A 16,836-nucleotide genomic window follows, 5' to 3' on the forward strand; every position below is an offset into this window, starting at 1 on the left:
CCTGCGGAGGTGAGTTCAGAGAGCTAGGACTCCAGGAGGTACTGCAGCCTCCCCTGCCTGGGATAGGGCTGACAGGCTGGCTGATGGAGTCAGAAGTACCCACTAGCTCCCCAAGCTGGAGCTAAACACACCGGGGTGGGATGGGCTACAGCTCAGTAAGTGACAGCAGTGAGTGGGCCCTCAGGACAGGTGACAGCAGTGAGTGGGCCCTCAGTACAATACCTGGGGGCTGGGCCCAGACATGCTAGAAGTTCTTACCCAGGACTGTGAGGCGTGCTGGGCGGGAGCGGATGGCGGCCTGGATGGCCTGGCACTCATACACTGCGTCGTCCTGCAGCTCCGCCCGCAGAATCTTCAGGTGGTGCTCCCCTGACAGGTGGTTCCCCACCACCAGGTACTGTGGGTAACCTGTGGGGACAGAGACTTGTCAAGGGGACTGGGTGGGGGGTCTGGGCAGATCAGATGCCCATGACAAACAGGCATGGGGTGGGGGGGCAGTGGTCACCAGGCAGGGCTCAGTGCTCACTCAGAGCCCCATGTCAGTGTCAGGAGCACAGAAAAAAGTGTCTTCCTAGGGGCTGGGAAGTGTTTGTGGCTTTTAGGTAAGGAGCCACACAAAGACAGAGAGACCTGAGTTGGATACACATGCAAGAAGGAAGAGAGAGAGAGAGAGAGAGAGAGATTAAGATTGAAAGGGAGAAGGAGAGGGAGACAGTAATAGAGAGAAAGCATGAAGGAAACAGGAATATTTGGCTAAACTGCTCAAGAATTGAGCTGGGCAGTGCTGCACCTGGCTGAGTACATGCTTTACCATGTGCAAGGATCTGGGTTCAAGTCCCTGTTCCCCACCTGCAGGGGGAAAACTTCATGAGTGGTGAAGGAGTGCTGAGGGTGTCTCTATCTCTCTTTATCTACCCCTCCCCTGTCAAATTCTCTCCGTTCTACCAAATGAAATAAATGAATATTTTAAAAATTGATCAAGAATGACTTTCGGGCACAAGTTTTATTTCAGGATAGACAAGAAGTAGAATTTTATTTTATTCTATCTATTTATTTTTTTGCTACCTAGGTTATTGTTGGGGCTCAGAGCCAACACGACTCCAGTGTTCCTAATAGCTGTTTTTTGACTGAGGGTGTTAGACACCGGGAAAGAGACAGAGAGAAGGGGAAACACCTGCAGCACTGTTCCACTGCTTATAAACCTTCTCCCCCTGCAGGTGGGGACCAGGGACTTGAACCCAGGTCTCTTTGTATGGTAGTGTGTGCTCTGCATGGTCCGCCAGCACCCAGTCCCAAAAGTAGGAATCTAGACCTGTCCCAGCATTACCCAGTTTCAACTGTGACTCTTTTCTAGTCATTCTGCCTACCCACTCCCAAGCCCCAGGGCCTAATTAAGCACTTAGGAGGTGGTCAGGACACTTAGGAATTTGGGGCTCCTTATACTAGGGGTTTTGAATAATAGATAAATAAGAGCTTGAGAATGATAAATTATTCACCAGCTTCCACACTGCTGTAGCAGGCTGAATCTGAACACGACCAGAGCCTTGGCTGGCCGGATGGGCACACCCTCTTTCTTGGGTCTTGGCTCCTAAAGCTCCAGGTTGCTCTCATGAGGATCCAATTTCCATCCATCACCTGATCTAAACTCTGTGCCTACCCCAGTCCCTGTCCTGGGCCCCTTCTCTTCTGGGAGGTTACACCACTTTCTGGCAGTCCCAGACTGCTCCTCTGTCCAGAAGATCTTACCCAGGACACTGAACCACCCAAACTGTGTCACATGAGAGGGGAATGGACCTTTCAAGGAGAAGACCAAGGCTTACAGCAAGTGAGTGAGAGAGAGAGACAGACAGAAAACAGACGAGGAACATAAATGATATTCTTTTTTAAAAAATATTTTTACTATTTTATTTTAATGAGAGACATAGAGAAAAATAGATAGATAGATAGATAGATAGATAGATAGATAGATAGATAGATAGACAGATACGGAAGCACTGCTCAACTCTGGTTTATGGTGGTGCTGGGAGGCATAAAAGTCTTGCATAATCATCATGCTGTCTCCCAGCCTCTAAATAGCATTTACAGCTCTTAGTGTGACTTAGATGTGTTTACGGGGCTCCCAAAGACTGCACTGCCACAGAAGGGCAGAATTAACCTGTGGAAGTACTTTGGAATGTTCTTATAGATTGGCAGCTCTAGAGAGGTAGTTCTGGGCAGGTTAGACAGCATAATGGTTATGCAAACAGATTTTCATGAGTTCAATACCCAGCACCACCATAAGCCAAAGTTGAACAGTGCTGTGGTAAAAATAATAAATAAAGAAAAGAAAAAGGAGGAGAGGTGGTATTAGGGCCCCCATCACTGTTGGTATTCAAGTAGAGTTTAAATGGTTGCCTGTCAGAACTCTGCAGAGATTTCTACCCTGGACAAAATACTGCAGGCGTCTCCCACTTCCCTAAGCTAAGGGTCTCCCAGAAGTAGAACAGAGATCTTGGGAGGGAAGGGGGTAGTCATTGCAGATGGGGGTAACCCCCGCCCCAGGGTGCTTTTCTAGGCCCTTCCAGTTGTAGCTAAGCCTTTTAGGTTCATATCTTTCTGGCTGGCACTGTCCCCACCAAGCAAGCAGCACATCTGAGCCACAGGGCCAGAGATGCCCTAAGGCAATCAGACACACCCTGGACTCTGCCTCCCTTCCTGCCCTCTGCTGGTCTTTGGGCAGGAGCCCAGGTGAGTTAAGCTGGCTTAGTCCAGGCCTGAGGCGAGGTACCTAAATGGAGACTCTGTGCAGCTGGCTCCTATCCTCTCTCCTCCAGCCTAGCCTCTGGATCCCGCTGGCCTATGATTAGTCCCTGGTCTCCTGCAGGCATCTTGGCTGGGGCTTGTGTTTTGTTGTCTTGCAAGCTACCAGCAGCAGGATCTTGCTCTCATGAGCTGCTGAAAACATCAGTGATGGGTTTGTTTGTATTTGCCTAATTAGGCGGCAGGCTGTGATGATCTTATCCGGAGGTCTGGCAGCATCTTTGGAAAAGACAGTCCCGGGAGCACAGATTCAGAGGAAGTCCTAGATCCTTCCACTAGTCTCTCTTGCCGCTTTCAGGGGAGGCAAAAATTACTGGGAGGGTACCTGCTTTGCCATGTGCCAGGTTCCAGCCTGGCCCCCACCTCACTGGGGGAAGCTTTGGTGCTGTGATATACCTTCCTCTGTCCTCTGTTCATCTGTCTCTCTGTATATGAAAAATTTGACCCAGAGTGGTGAAGTCCTGGTGATGACAAAAGAGGAATTGCTGGAAGCCTGGGTTCTGTGGTCAGATTGTCTGGATTCAGGGGCTGGGTGATGGGGTGCAAGAAGTTGAGTGCACATTGTAGTGCACAAGGCCCTGGGTTCAAGCTCCTGGTCCCCACTTGTGGGGGGGGGAGGGGAGAGAGCTTCACAAGGCCTGAAGCAGTGATGCATGTGTCTTTTCCCCTTCTCTCTCCCTCCCCTCTAAATTTCTCTCTATCTAAAATCAGCAAATAAATAAAAAAATTATCTGGGTTCAAATGCCACCCCTCTTGCGTCTTTATTTTGCTTTTCCCAGTACTCTATTAAAGTAAGTTACTTTAATGTCTTCAGGCTTCTGTTTCCTTATCAGTAAACAGGGACACAACTAGCAGCCCGGAGAGCTATGGCAAAGATTAGATAGGACAGTCTTTATAAAATGCCCGGCACGTAATATGCACTCTAGATATACGATTTAGATAAAAATGGCAGCAAGGGTAGAGAACATTTATAAGGCAGGGCAGACAGGGGATCTGATCTGCTCTATTGGGGTTTAATAACCAGGGTCTTATGTATTGAGACCGAATATATGGTTCTGTTTTATTTTTAGTGCTGTACCGAGGAATGAACTCAGAGCCTTATATATGTGCAATATTGCTGAATGGCTGCTTCAGCCCAATCTTTAAAAATTTTAAATACTTGAAAGAGAGAGGAGAGAAGAAGAGGCAGACAAAGAGAAGAGAGACATCACAGCACCATTCCACCAGCCATAGAGCTCTCCCTGGTGCTGTCCAAGATGCTCCCCTGTGGCACCTGACCTCAAACCTTGGTCTCACTCACAGGAAGGTGTACGCTCCCCCTCCTGAGCCATCTCTGGTCCCTGGGTAGGACTGAATCAATGTCTTTTTTAACTGTGACTTTGTTTACCTATTAAAGGGGGGGATCCTTTCCTCCCTCTGGATCACTATCAATTTATGAGATACTGTCGGAGTACTTGAATTTCGCAGGAGAAAAATGTTCTATCAATACAAGGAGTGTGTTTATAAATCATCTCCTCTGACTGTGTTTGCCTGCCTTGGTGACCAGACAGCATCATTCCTGGCAGCCTGAAAGGAGCCACATAGCTAAAACAAAAGGGGCCTAAGCTGCAGCAAACTAGAGTCCTGCACACCTGGACTCAGTTTCCCCCAAAGGAAGGCTTATACAGTATTGATTGTTCTCCAAGCAGAGATATAGATTGACAGAGATCTTTCTCTACCTTAATACAGTCAAGAGAACAATACAGATTGAGCAGGTAAGTATTTGTCAATATTGTCATGCTGCTATTTGGTGGGGGGAGGGAGGTACGTCCTTTACCAGGCATTTGAGTTTATTGGTCCTGCCAGGAGAAAGCCTGGTTTCTTTTTATAAATTGAGTCAAGCAGATCCCAGATTGCCAGAGCCTGCTGTCTTTCAGTTTGTAGCAAGACCCCATATTGAATGCCAAGAAACCTATCATAATGACTTTTCTCGGTGTGGGCAGAGATTGAACCCAGAGCCTCACACACACATAGCATGCACACTAGTACCAGGCTGCAGCTAGATGCCAGCTGGTCAGAGCATGGTGACCTGGGTTCTCCTCTTTGACCACCTGCCCAATAAGACCCCATCCCTGACCGAGGCTGAAAACTGATGAGCAGGAGCCCAGAGAATCTCCTTGCATGGCACCAGCATCAGGCCAAGTTCAGTGCTGTGGGGAGGATGATCTGGTCTAGAATGGAAAGGTTGGATCAAGGGAACAGGCAGTGGTGCACCTAGCTGAGTGCATATGCCACCATGTACAAGGGCCTGAGTTCAAGCCCTCAGACCCCAAATGGGGAGGGGGGAGCTTCACAAAAAGTGAAGCAGTGCCACAGGTGTCTCTTTTCCCTCTCGATTTCTCTCTGTCCTATATAATAAATTAGTAAGTGAAATATTAAAAGATAGAAATCATTAAAGAAAGTAAGGTTGGATTGCTCCTCTATCCCTCTAGGGTACAGGAGTTCAGAGTCACTGAGACAAGCTGGTTCTTATAATACTTAACTTTTACAGCAGAGCAGCACATTTTAGAGATATTATTGTGTGCTTTATCCATTCTTGGCTGGGCGACAGCACTCAAACCTTGTGCAACTGTTGACCATTGCTCTAATGTCTCAATATACATTTTTAGGAGTCGGGCGGTAGCGTAGAGGGTTAAGCGCAGGTGGCGTAAAGTGCAAGGACCGTCCTAAGGATCCTGATTTGAGCCTGGCTCCCCATCTGCAGGGGAGTCGCTTCACAGGCGGTGAAGCAGGTCTGCAGGTGTCTATCTTTCTCTCCTCCTCTCTGTTTTCCTCTCTCCTCTCTCCATTTCTCTCTGTCCTATCCAACAATGATGAAAACCATAATAACTACAACAATAAAACAAGGGTAACAAAAGGGAATAAATATTTTAAAAAATTCACATTTTTGGAAAGACATAACTCACATTTTGAAATATTAATCCCCCCACCATCATGTTCCTGAGTACACTTCCACTTTTATTCTCCTGCAGCTGTATACCAGGAGAGAGGCAAAACTACTTTTCTGTTGAAAACTATTTTTTCCTATTTTTCTTACCTCCTTACCCTCAGCCATATCTCAACCACAGGGATATTCCCTCCTTTGGAATTTTATTTTTTTATAATTAAAATGCTTACTGTTTGATAAAAGAGAGAAACACACACACACACACACACACACACACACACACACACACACACACACACACACACACGAGAGCACTGCTCAGCTCTGGCATATGGTGATGCTGGGGATTGAACCTGGGACCTCAGAGCCTTAGGCATGAAAGCCTTTTACAGAACCATTTTTCTGTCTCCCTGGTCGTCCTTTGGAATTTTAGTTTGTGCAGAGTTAAACAAATATTACAGGGTTATCCTCCCAGGGGAGAATGACAATGACTGATGGGTGAGTGACCAGGAGCAAGATTCTGTTCTTTTTCCTCCTGGGGGTGAGCATAGATGGGAAAGACTCCTATAAGTCTAAAGGCCTGGTAATAGTCAGTAGATGACAAGAGGGGATAGCCCCATCAGTGAGCTCATCTGTGTGCTCACCAGCCACCAGCAGCCACAGGAACCCATCAATTCATCCTTGCTCAGAACCAGCTTGGGTGTCCTGAATAAGGTTTGGACTTTTTTTTCTTTTTAAGAAACAGCATGTTTGTTTCTTTTGCATTGTTTTTCTTTTCTTTTTTTTTCTTTAGCACATGGTGATTCCCTAAAACCAATCAGTTGAAAAAAAAAAGTTCCAAAGGTAATTTCAACTTACTTGGTTCTCTTTAATGGGTAAGAGTCAAGAAGAATCAGGTTGTGGTCTTTTATTTATTCTTATTGCCACCAGGGTTTTCCCTGGGCCTCAGTGACTACAAGATGAACCTACCAATCTCAGTGGTTTCCTCCCTCCCTCCCTTCCTTCCTTCCTTCCTTCCTTCCTTCCTTCCTTCTTCCCTCCCTCCCCTCCTTTCCTTTTATTTTCAACACTTTGATTAATTCATTTATTTTCGTTAGAGACAGAGAAATTGATAGGGAAGGAGGATATTGAGAGGGAGAAAGACAGAGAGACACTTGCAGCATTGTTTCACCACCTGTGAAGCTTCCTAGTTGCAAGTTGTGACCTGGGGCTTGAACTGGAGTCCGTGCACACTGTAATATGTCAGCTCATCTTTCTTTCTCCCTCCCTTCCTCTTCCTTTCTTTCCTTTTTCTTTTTTCTTTTTCATAGGGACAGAGAAAAATGGATAAGGGAGAGGGAGACAGAGAGGGAGAGAAGGAGAGAGAGAGAGAAAAAAAAATATCTGCAGCACTGCTTCACCACTTGTGAGTTTTCTGCCCTGCAGGTGGGAACCAAGGGCTTGAACCTGGGGTCTTGTGCATAGTAATATGTGTCCTCTACCAAGTGCACTGCTACCTGACCTTTGAACCAGGCTATGACTTTAGGAGAGGATTGCAACTTGCACCAAGAAATAAGGACCTTTCTTCCACTCAGGGAAATCTCACTTTTCTATACTGCGTCTGACATTAGAATAAATGCTCCAGGACAACACTGGGGGTGGTGGTGGTGGGGATGGGGCATGTTCCTGGGGGGTGAGTGGGTGTGTTTCAGCCTTCCCAGGGAGGAGAGGTACTCACTTGATAGGTCTCTGCCCACACCCAGGGCCAAGCCGTCCTTGATCCAGAGCACAAAGCCATCGTATTCGGGAATGGCACACAGCAGCGTCGCTGGCTGCCCCGACACCACAGCCTGGTCCTGTGGCTGCTGGCTGAAGGAGTACACTTGGCCTGAGGAGAAAGCAGACACACAGGTCAGTCACGTGCAGGGGTCAGAGTCTGGGGGGCTTCCCCAAGTTATGGAAGCAGACCTGAAATCCCACATCTCTCAGAGCCCCTCACTTCCTGCCTGGGCTTCCTGCCTACCACCAGAAAAATCTGAGCTGTTGCTCAGGCCAGCTTCCCTACTCATGGAATCCTGACACATTCTAGCTATCCTCCAGCCCACATAGTCTACACCTGCCACCCTTCCCAGCAGGCTCAGTCCTGCTCAATACCACTCCTTACCACTCAATACCACCTGGGGGAAACATTCTGAATCTGGGAATAATACTGTCTTTAAATTTATTTTTATCTATTCATTTATTTTAATTAGAGAAGTAAAGAGAGACGGATACTAGAGCACTGCTCAGCTCTGGCTTATGGTGGTGCTGGGGATTGAATCTGGGATCCCTACACTTCAGGCATGAAAGCCTTTTGTAGAACCATTATACCGTCTCCCCAGCCTGGGACAATACTGTCTATGTGGCCCTAAGGATGGAGTGCAGGTGGAGGGAGAGAGAAGAGGGCGTGGCTGAGGGAGCAGGGGTTCTCTCAGTCCCTCCTGCCTGTGCCCTTCTTTTCTGCAGCATGTCCTGCTCCAGCCTCACTGTCACTGGGAGAAGATTACTCAGTGTGGCCTCAGGCCCTCTCCAAATGTGCCCGAAAGCAAGACACACTGAGCCACCTCGGCTACTCAGTGAAACACAGGCACCCTGTGTACAGGATGCCAGGTGTTGTTCTAAACCTCTAAGATCTTAGCTCATCAGTGTTTTCATTCTCCTTACAACCCAGGAGGTGGGGACTATTTTCATCCATTCCTGTGTTCCAGATGGAGCAATAAGGTACAGGGAGGTGCTGTGGGGTAGCAGGTGCTGTGGCTGTCAGTTGCCTATGAAATTAGCTGAGCACCATGTGTGTTTCACATGGCGAGTTGTTGCAGCACCCACAAACTCACTTATGGGGCCTTCTCAATCCCAGCCCACCCCACCCCACCCCACCCCACCTCTCGGGGGTGGGGGCCTAGGCTGTCCAAGGAGGTCTTACAAGGGCTATGAACCCAAGATGTCCTAGTTCTTTTTCTTTTCCTCCCTCCCTTTTTTCCTCTCTATCACTGTTTCTCTCTCTCTCTCTCTCTCTTTTTATTGCCACCATGGTTATCACTGGGGCATAGCACCTGCATGAAGAAACCACCATTCCCGTGCAGCCATTATTATTATTTTTTTGTAATTATTATTTGATAGGACAGAGAGAAATTGAGAAGGGAAGGAAAATAGAGGAAAGAGAAAGAGAGACACCTGTAGCACTACTTCACCACTCATGAAGCTTGTGAAGTTTGAACCCAGGTCCTCAAGCGTGTTAACACATGTGCTCAACCACATACACCACTATTCGGTCCCTTGATCTAACCTTTCCATTCTAGACCACCTGGCCACCAACTTCCTGGTTCTAAAGCCTGTGTTCTCAGGGATGGAGCTGTGCTGTGATCCCTCAGGCTGGTCTTGGAGGGGGTGCTGAGACAGGGGTATATGTGACATGGTCCACATTCTAGAGAGGCAGAGAATGAATGGATAAAAGTGTCTGCCTGCTTACTTGCCTTCTGTAATCTGTTCAATTACATTTAAGGGCAGAGAGAGCCTGACTTTGCAGCAAAGACACCAATAGCAGAGAAGCGGATGGAGCTGCCCCAGGAGGCATGGCTCATACGTGAGTGTGTGTGTGTGTGTGTGTTCAAGGCTGTGCCCTACTATTTCCCACACCCTGCTCTGTAGACAGAGACACAGCTCATACGTGAGTGTGTGTGTGTGTGTGTGGTCAAGGCTGTGCCCTACTATTTCCCACACCCTGCTCTGTAGAGACACAGCTCATACGTGAGAGTGTGTGTGTGTGTGTGTGTGTGTGTGGTCAAGGCTGTGCCCTACTATTTCCCACACCCTGCTCTGTAGACAGAGACACACAGCGGGAATAAAGTGGACCTGGTGCTCTCTCCCCTCACCTGGGAGAGGCAAGGGTGGCCACAGAAAGCCTGTGACTCCCCATCTTGGAGACACAAAACCCCAGGCTCTGCTCACGGGGCCTAACTCTTAGCTTGGAAAACTTTTATTCTCTAAACAGGGAGGTGCAGGGGTGAAAAGAAGGAAACCTGGGGGTGAAGGGCTGAGGGTAGTGGTGACCAGGGTGGAGCCCCAGCCCATCTCACCAAGAGGAGCTAGGGAGGTCCCCTACAGAGGTCTGGCAGGTGTGAAGGTAGTCAAATTACAACCTGATGAGATCTTGGCTAGGTCTCTAAGGAGTCTCATTAAAAATCAAGTTGGCCTTCAATTGTGGGAGTAACACTTTTTATCCTGATTTGAGCTCTACAAATTGGATTTCACAAGACATTTTAATCAGCCGTGTGTGGCCCCTCCCCCACCAGTCACTTCAAGTTCTGTGTTGTAATTAGACTGGTTTTAGTACCACCACAAGAGAGAGGAGAGAAGGCATGAGAGAAGAGAAAGGGAAGTGGGGAGATCGGGGAACAGAGAGAGCAAGAGGAAAAGGAGAAAGGAGAAAGGAGGGGGGACAGGAGCAGATGAGGATCTGGGAGAAGAGGGAGCACAGAGAGCAGGTGGGGAGCAAACATTCTCTTCTGGGTCCCTTCTCCTGCCTCTAATGATGATTTCATGGCTCTCCCTTTTATCTCACAATCTTGCTTGCAAGAAGGACAGTGTCAAGACAGTGCGATAGCTGCCAAAGTGGGTGTTATCAGAATTATCAGGTTGTCAGCTGAATGCCAAGGGGTTATAATGAGGAGGACCTGCCTCACCACCAACCTGGCTGGGAGGAGAGTCCCACAGAGCCAAGAGCTGGGATAAGCATAAGGTCCTCAAAATCAGACTTGGGGTTTAATGTAAGGAACCCCAATGTAAGGGGCAGGGTTGGGATGTGAGGGTGATCTGGCTGTGACATGTCACCCCACTGATCGCCAGGGTTGATTCGGCTGATCTGGCTGGCTAGGTGGGTGTCCCCTTCCTCTCTCACTGCTCCATGTGCATCCCTCCCAAAGCTGCGTGCTCGGTCGAAGAGCGAGGCCTTCCCCTTATAGAGACAGACTGGTCTTCAGTAGAGGGTATTACGAGTAGCTGCATTCCCCTGCTAGAACCTCTAAACAAGCTCTCAAGGTCCAAGGGGCAGGGTTGAGTGGAACAGGGTTTTTGTGGCGGACTTTTGAGCTGGGATCTGAGCAAGCTTCCTAGGCGGATTCAGCTCGCACCTTTTCCCTGTCTGAACTCCCTTCCTTTTCTCTCTCTCTCTCTCTAGGTATATTTATTAGCAAGCATTAATCTGGCATGTGCAGTGCTGGGGATTGAACTCAGGGTCTAGTACAGGCAAGTCCCGTGCTCTACTACTGCATCCCTCCAGGTGTCTCTATGGAGTGAACACATCTGGAGGGAGACAGATACATGGGATAGTCACAGAAACCACCCAAAGAACAGCATTTACAGGGAGTACAGCGGGTTAAGCGCAGATGGTGCAAAGCGCAAAGGCCGGTATAAGGATCCCGGTTCAAGCCCCCAGATCCCCACCTGCAGGGAAATTGCTTCACAAGCAGTGAGGCAGGTCTGCAGGTGTCTGTCTTTCTCTCCCCCTCTGTTTTCCCCTCCTCTTTCCATTTCTCTCTGTCCTATGCAACAACGACAACATCAATCATAACTACAACAATAAAAAAAAAACAAGGGCAACAAAAGGGAATAAATAATAGACAAATATTTTTAAAAAAAGAACAGCATTTAAAAATTATTTTGGTCCAGAGAAGTGAAATGAACATGAGCCTAGAATGGTTTTTTAGAACCTTCTGACTCTGACACTAAATAGAATGGAAGCCCCTTGGGAATATTCTCTTACTCCTCACACACTGATGGTGACCTGTTCTGAGGTAAGAATTGTACTGTGTTGTGAGAAACACGTGAGTGTGACCAGGCTACTTCCTGCTACACTGTATAGCTCAGACCCGAGCACAGATTAGGAGCTATACCCACTGCTGGTCTGTTGTTTGATGATGCAGTTTGCAGCACACACTCCAGGTTTTCTGCCTCAGTTTCCCTTTAACCCAATGACATTCTCCTGACATGAAGCCCAGCAGTCAGTATGTGTTGGGCTAGCTTTGTGGGAGAGAGAAACAGCCAGGAATTTGTGGTGGAGTGGGAACACAATGCAGTGCCTTTACTGATCAGAGACAATGCCTTTATATCTTTTGAAATGGAAGTGGCAGATTGGAAAAGGAAATGGCTAGGAGAGGGGGTGGAGAAAAAAAAGAGTGTGAAGGTATAAAGCTTCCATAGCAGCTGTTGTGAAGGTTCTAACCAATGGGATTAAACCAATACCCTGCAGGCAGGGCGGGTCTCAGGCAAAACAGTGATTATGTAAATAGACCACAGCATCAAGCAATGCAGGGGACCTGGCATAATGACCAACAAGTATGTCCTCATTTTTGTGCTTTAAATATATTTATTTATTTACCACCAGGATTATCACTGGGGCTCAGTGCTTGTGTGATTCCATCATTCTTTGTGGCTGTTATCTGGGTAGAAGAGAGAGAGACAGAACAAGAGAGCACTATTCTACTGCTCATGAAGTTTCCCCCTGAGGCTGAACCTGCACAGCAAACACCACACAAGGGAGGGATGAAGGGGAATGACTGGAGTTTCAATGAGTCAGAGCAGCAGAACCCAGTGGCTCACAGAAGCCCAGGTCTTTGATTGAAGGGTGCTCTCATTTGCCTCAGCACCCACCAATCTTTCCTGTACCCAGGACTGTTAATACTGGGCCCACCACAGCACCTCTCAAGAGGGTCCTAGGTGAAAGGCAGCTTTGCAAATCGGAAGTGGGACCTATGGGGATTTGTTTCTTCAGGTGATGGGAGTGACTAAGCTTGAAGGTGGCTCTGTAGCCATTACTTGGGACCCCCAGAGTTGTCTGGTTAGTCATGTGGAAAAGGCTCAAATGTCACCATCTGCTGTTATTACTGACCAGTGGGGGAGGGCTTAACAAGAAAACTTGCTCCTTGCTTGCAGAATGCAAATTGCCATTCAGGAGATTAAGGGAAACTGTCCTGGTAGGGGGCAGGAGCAGTTTAGTGCCCCCCCCCCCCAGCTGATCTCATGGTGGGGGTGATGAGGGACAGGATGGACAAGATGACTCAGCTTTGTGAAGCATCCAGAAAGGGGCAGAATTAGGGGTAGTGGGGCTATATCCTGACTAACTAGACTGAATGCTACATGTGTGAGTGGGGCTGTAATGGTGTTCAGGGAGCAGATTCTGCCCCATACTTCTAAGACCCCTGGGTAGGTTGGTGAAGCAGAGGAGGGAAAGATGCATTCTTGTGACAAGGAACTATGGGTCTGAAAGAGACATTTGTGTACAAGGAACTGGGCTAAAAGATACCACACAGTCAGTGAAGAAGAAACTCCCAGAAAAGAGGGTAGTTGGGGGGGGGGGGGGGGAGGACACATAAAGGGGGTGGATCTCTTCTGAAATGACCTAGGGGAGTTAAGAGGAGGGAAAGAGGAAATGCTGCCTGGAATGGGAATTGCAAGTATAGGACTTGTACAGGTGCCATGTTGGGTCAGGGAGGCAGTGATAGTACACAGGACTTATATAGGACAGGGCCCAGGTTTGCTCTGATCAAAACAAAACAAAAAACAAAACAAAACAAAGCCAATCAGAAGGCCTGACATGGTGTAGGTTTGATCTCTGTCACTGAGCACATGTCTTTGTCCCTGAGAGCCCATCTCTCTGAAGGGTTTAGTCATTGGCCTTTGTTGGGTCATTCATGCAAGTGACATAGGACAGTTATGTGAAGTGCATACGGGCCTGCATGCTCCTCTAAAATGCAGCATGGCTGTCACATGGGGCTGTGTGTGTGTGTGCAAGCATGTGTGCATGTGTGCGCAGGCATGTGTGTTCCTCAGGAGGCAAGCTCGGAGGACAGCAATGGACCTGACTGGGGAGGCCTCCAGCACACTACGAAGCCTGCACTGAACAAGATGCCAGCAAGTGTTCCCTACACACTCAGATCTGGGTTTAGAAGGACCACAGTGACAACAGTAAGGAGTGTGGGTGCGGCAGGATAATCTGGAGATGGGGAGATCAAGCAGGAGATTTTGCCGTCACCAGGGCTTGGGCTAAAGTGGTATCAGCAGAAAAAGAAAAATGGATTTAGGAGCCATTTAAGGTGGGATTGATAGCACTTGATGGAGGACGAGGGAGATGAATGCACCCCTGACCTGCAGGGCTGGACAGATGGGGGTTGGGGAAACCACCGCTGTCCCAAGAGGAGAAGCATGCATAGTGGGCAGTGGTGCATTTGTCAACTGCAAATATGCCGATGAGATCCCTGAACTGCACAGGAGAAGACAGCCTGGTGGGAGCTGGAGAGAAGCTGTGAGTGGATCAGGCTCAGTGTGCTCATCAGTCAGGAAGAAGCAAATCCAGTGCTTATCAGAGAGCCAGACTCTCCCTATGGGAGTTTAGGGCATAGATATGCTGTTCTAAAAGGAAAACAGGGGCTGGGTGGTGGTTCACATGGCTGAACACACATGTTATAAAGTGCAAGGACCCAGGTTTGAGCCCCTGGTTCCCACCTGCAGGCAGGGGTAAAGCAGTGTTGCAGGTGTCTCTCTCTCCCCCTATTCCACCCCATTCTTCTTAATTTCTGGCTGTCTCTATCAAATAAATAAAGATAATAAAATATAAAAATGAACCTACCCTGCACATAAGGTTAGGGTGCAGCTAGCCTGGTCTGGGGTGTTCTAACTCTTGCCTGAGGCCCCTGGGGATGGCAGGAAGTCATCTAACCAGCCTTCTTCCTCTGAACAGAACTGGAAATACAGAAAAGCCAGAGGAGAGAGAAAGAGGCGGGGGAGAGATAGTCCCTCTATTGTCAGTTTCAAGACCTCTGCTGGGAGAGAGGTTTGGAAACACTCTGTACCCCGACATTGCCGTGTGCAGTTACTGGTAATCTGATTTGGTCGCAGAGGTAAGAAGAAAGTCACCCAACTCATGAAATCTTCAGAAGCGGCACTGGCTTTTGTTTGGGGTAATGCTAAAGAGCCTGGCTGCTCTTCCCTGAGTGAAAATTCTTTTTAAGATTTATTTATTAATGAAAGGGACAGAGAAGGAACCAGAGCATCACTCTGGCGTATGTGGTGCCAGGGGTCCAACACAGGGCCTCATGCCTGCAAGCCTAGTGCTCTACCTGCTGTGATACCTCCTGTCATTCTGAGGACATGTTCTTTTAAAAATATTTTAATTTATTTTTTGGATACTGACAGAAACTGAGAGGGAAGGGGGACACAGGGAGAAAGAAGAGACACCTGCAGCAATGCTTCACTGCCTATAAAGCTTTCCTCTTACAGCTGGGGACTGGGGGATTGAACCCAGTCTTACACCTGGTAACATATGCAGTATATACTTAGTGTGCCACTGCTGGCTCTCTGAGGACACATTCTCCCACCCTCACTCTGTCCTGTGCTGGGGCGGCTTGGGTAGCCATGGTTCTCCAGCATCTCTCTCCAGGACATGCACTCAAGGTTGTCCTGGACAAGCTGGGCCTTTAATGAAGAACAATCAGGCTGGCTGGGGCAGGGTGACTCCAAAGTCACTATAAATCCTTTTCCTCATGACTATCAGCCTGTGGTCCTGGCCAGAGCCAGCACTGTGCTCATTAGTGGCAGCGAGAGGGAGGCCTCCATCCATTCAGCCCAGGCCTGGATGCCACTGCAACACTGATAAATGCTGCTGGAAATACTGACACCTCGGTGTTTGTGAAGGGCCCATCCATCCCCAGTGGGGTCATCCCTGAGTTTGACCAAAAAGGGAAGGACAGACCATGTGGGCTCTGCTGGTGACAGTGGGACACACTCAGATGGGCCTGTGAAGGCAAGGAACTGGGAGGGTGTTGCAGGGCTGCTGCTGGCTGGTTGGGACCCAGGCTCTGTCCCTCTCCTGACTCTCAGGCTCTGTGCCTGCAGGTTGGGAAGGAGTTCAGGGTGTTGAGAGGAGAAAAGAAGCAGTGCTAAAGATCAGTGATGTGGTCCAGGAGGTGGCTCAAGGGGTAGAGAGTATGCCTGTATGCAGGAGAGCCCAGCTTCAACCCCTGGCACTGCATAAGAACAAGAGATAGAGTCTGGGGAGACAGCATAATGGTTCTGCAAAAGACTTTCATTCTTGAGGCTGAGGTCCCAGGTTCAATCTCCAACACCATAAGCCATAGCTGAGCAGTGCTTTGGTCTGTCTCTCTTATTTCTCATTAAATATAAATAAATGCCAGAGATCCAGACAGAACACGACATATCACCAGTCTGAGAAGGAGCTGTAGCCTTCGGCTGTGGGGTGGACAGTTCCACAGTGCCCTCTGAGGACAGCCCTTGGGACCATGGTACAAGCTGGTCCTGTACCTGAACCCATGATGCCCAGCATGACCTGCTCTCTTTTCACAAGTGAGGCTGTTGTAGGGAAATGGAAGGCCGATGCTTGCTTCCCCCCATTCTCAAAGTTTGTCACAAATTTTTCTTAACAAAGAACTGAAAAGAAGAGCATGATTATTTAGGTAAATTAAACTTTATTGGACACAAAAACATGTTAGGAAAGAGGGAGAGAGAGATAAAAGGAGAGAGACAGAAGGGGGCCTGACCCACTTATAGACTTGATGGTCACATGGTGATCCCAAGAGAGAGAGCACGAGAAGAGGGAGACTTACATAGCTGCTGTCTGGGCCAGAGACGGTCTGTCTCTGAGTTATAAACTTAAAACTCTGCCTATACTTTCTAAGCTACACCTGTAACCACGCCCATCTCTGGGTAGTACTTCCCCTTTCAGTATTCAGCCACACCTGTAACCATTCCTATCTCTGGGTGGTCTTTCCTCCCTCAGCATTCTAGCCACACCTATAACTGCTCCCACTTCTGGGTGGTAACTTCTCCCTCAACAAGGCTGCACACAGACTGGAGGCTGTGTTCTCTTTGTGATCACCAGGCCCTAGAGGTACCGCCTGGAGCTGCCTCTGTCACCTCATAGCCGGGTGCCCTTGGACCTGACCCTTTCCTTCTCTGAGACTCTGATCCCCATGGGAAAGGTGTGAGTGGTTCACTAGGAGTCAGTCTGTCAGCCCTAGTGTCTCAAGTTTTAATGTGTGGAGTTAGTGTGTATGTTAGCTATAACGCACGCACATTATCTA

The 16,836-nt window shown here is 48.4% G+C and overlaps 1 protein-coding gene across 11 annotated transcripts in view; it reads right to left on the reverse strand.

The window, feature by feature from the left end:
• KIRREL3 (kirre like nephrin family adhesion molecule 3) overlaps positions 1 to 16,836 on the reverse strand; it is a 624,884-nt gene that overhangs the window by 81,832 nt on the left and 526,216 nt on the right. For all 11 annotated transcript variants that reach the window (XM_060180147.1, XM_007539447.3, XM_060180153.1 and 8 more), the window contains 2 exons: positions 7,443 to 7,592; positions 259 to 408 (listed from right to left, as the gene is read on the reverse strand). In XM_060180147.1, the coding sequence (XP_060036130.1) occupies positions 259 to 408; positions 7,443 to 7,592 (300 nt within the window). The remainder of the gene's footprint in view (positions 1 to 258; positions 409 to 7,442; positions 7,593 to 16,836) is intronic.

The sequence above is a fragment of the Erinaceus europaeus genome, chromosome 20 (genome assembly GCF_950295315.1).
Source record: "Erinaceus europaeus chromosome 20, mEriEur2.1, whole genome shotgun sequence".
In the NCBI taxonomy this organism is placed as follows: Eukaryota; Metazoa; Chordata; class Mammalia; order Eulipotyphla; family Erinaceidae; genus Erinaceus; species Erinaceus europaeus.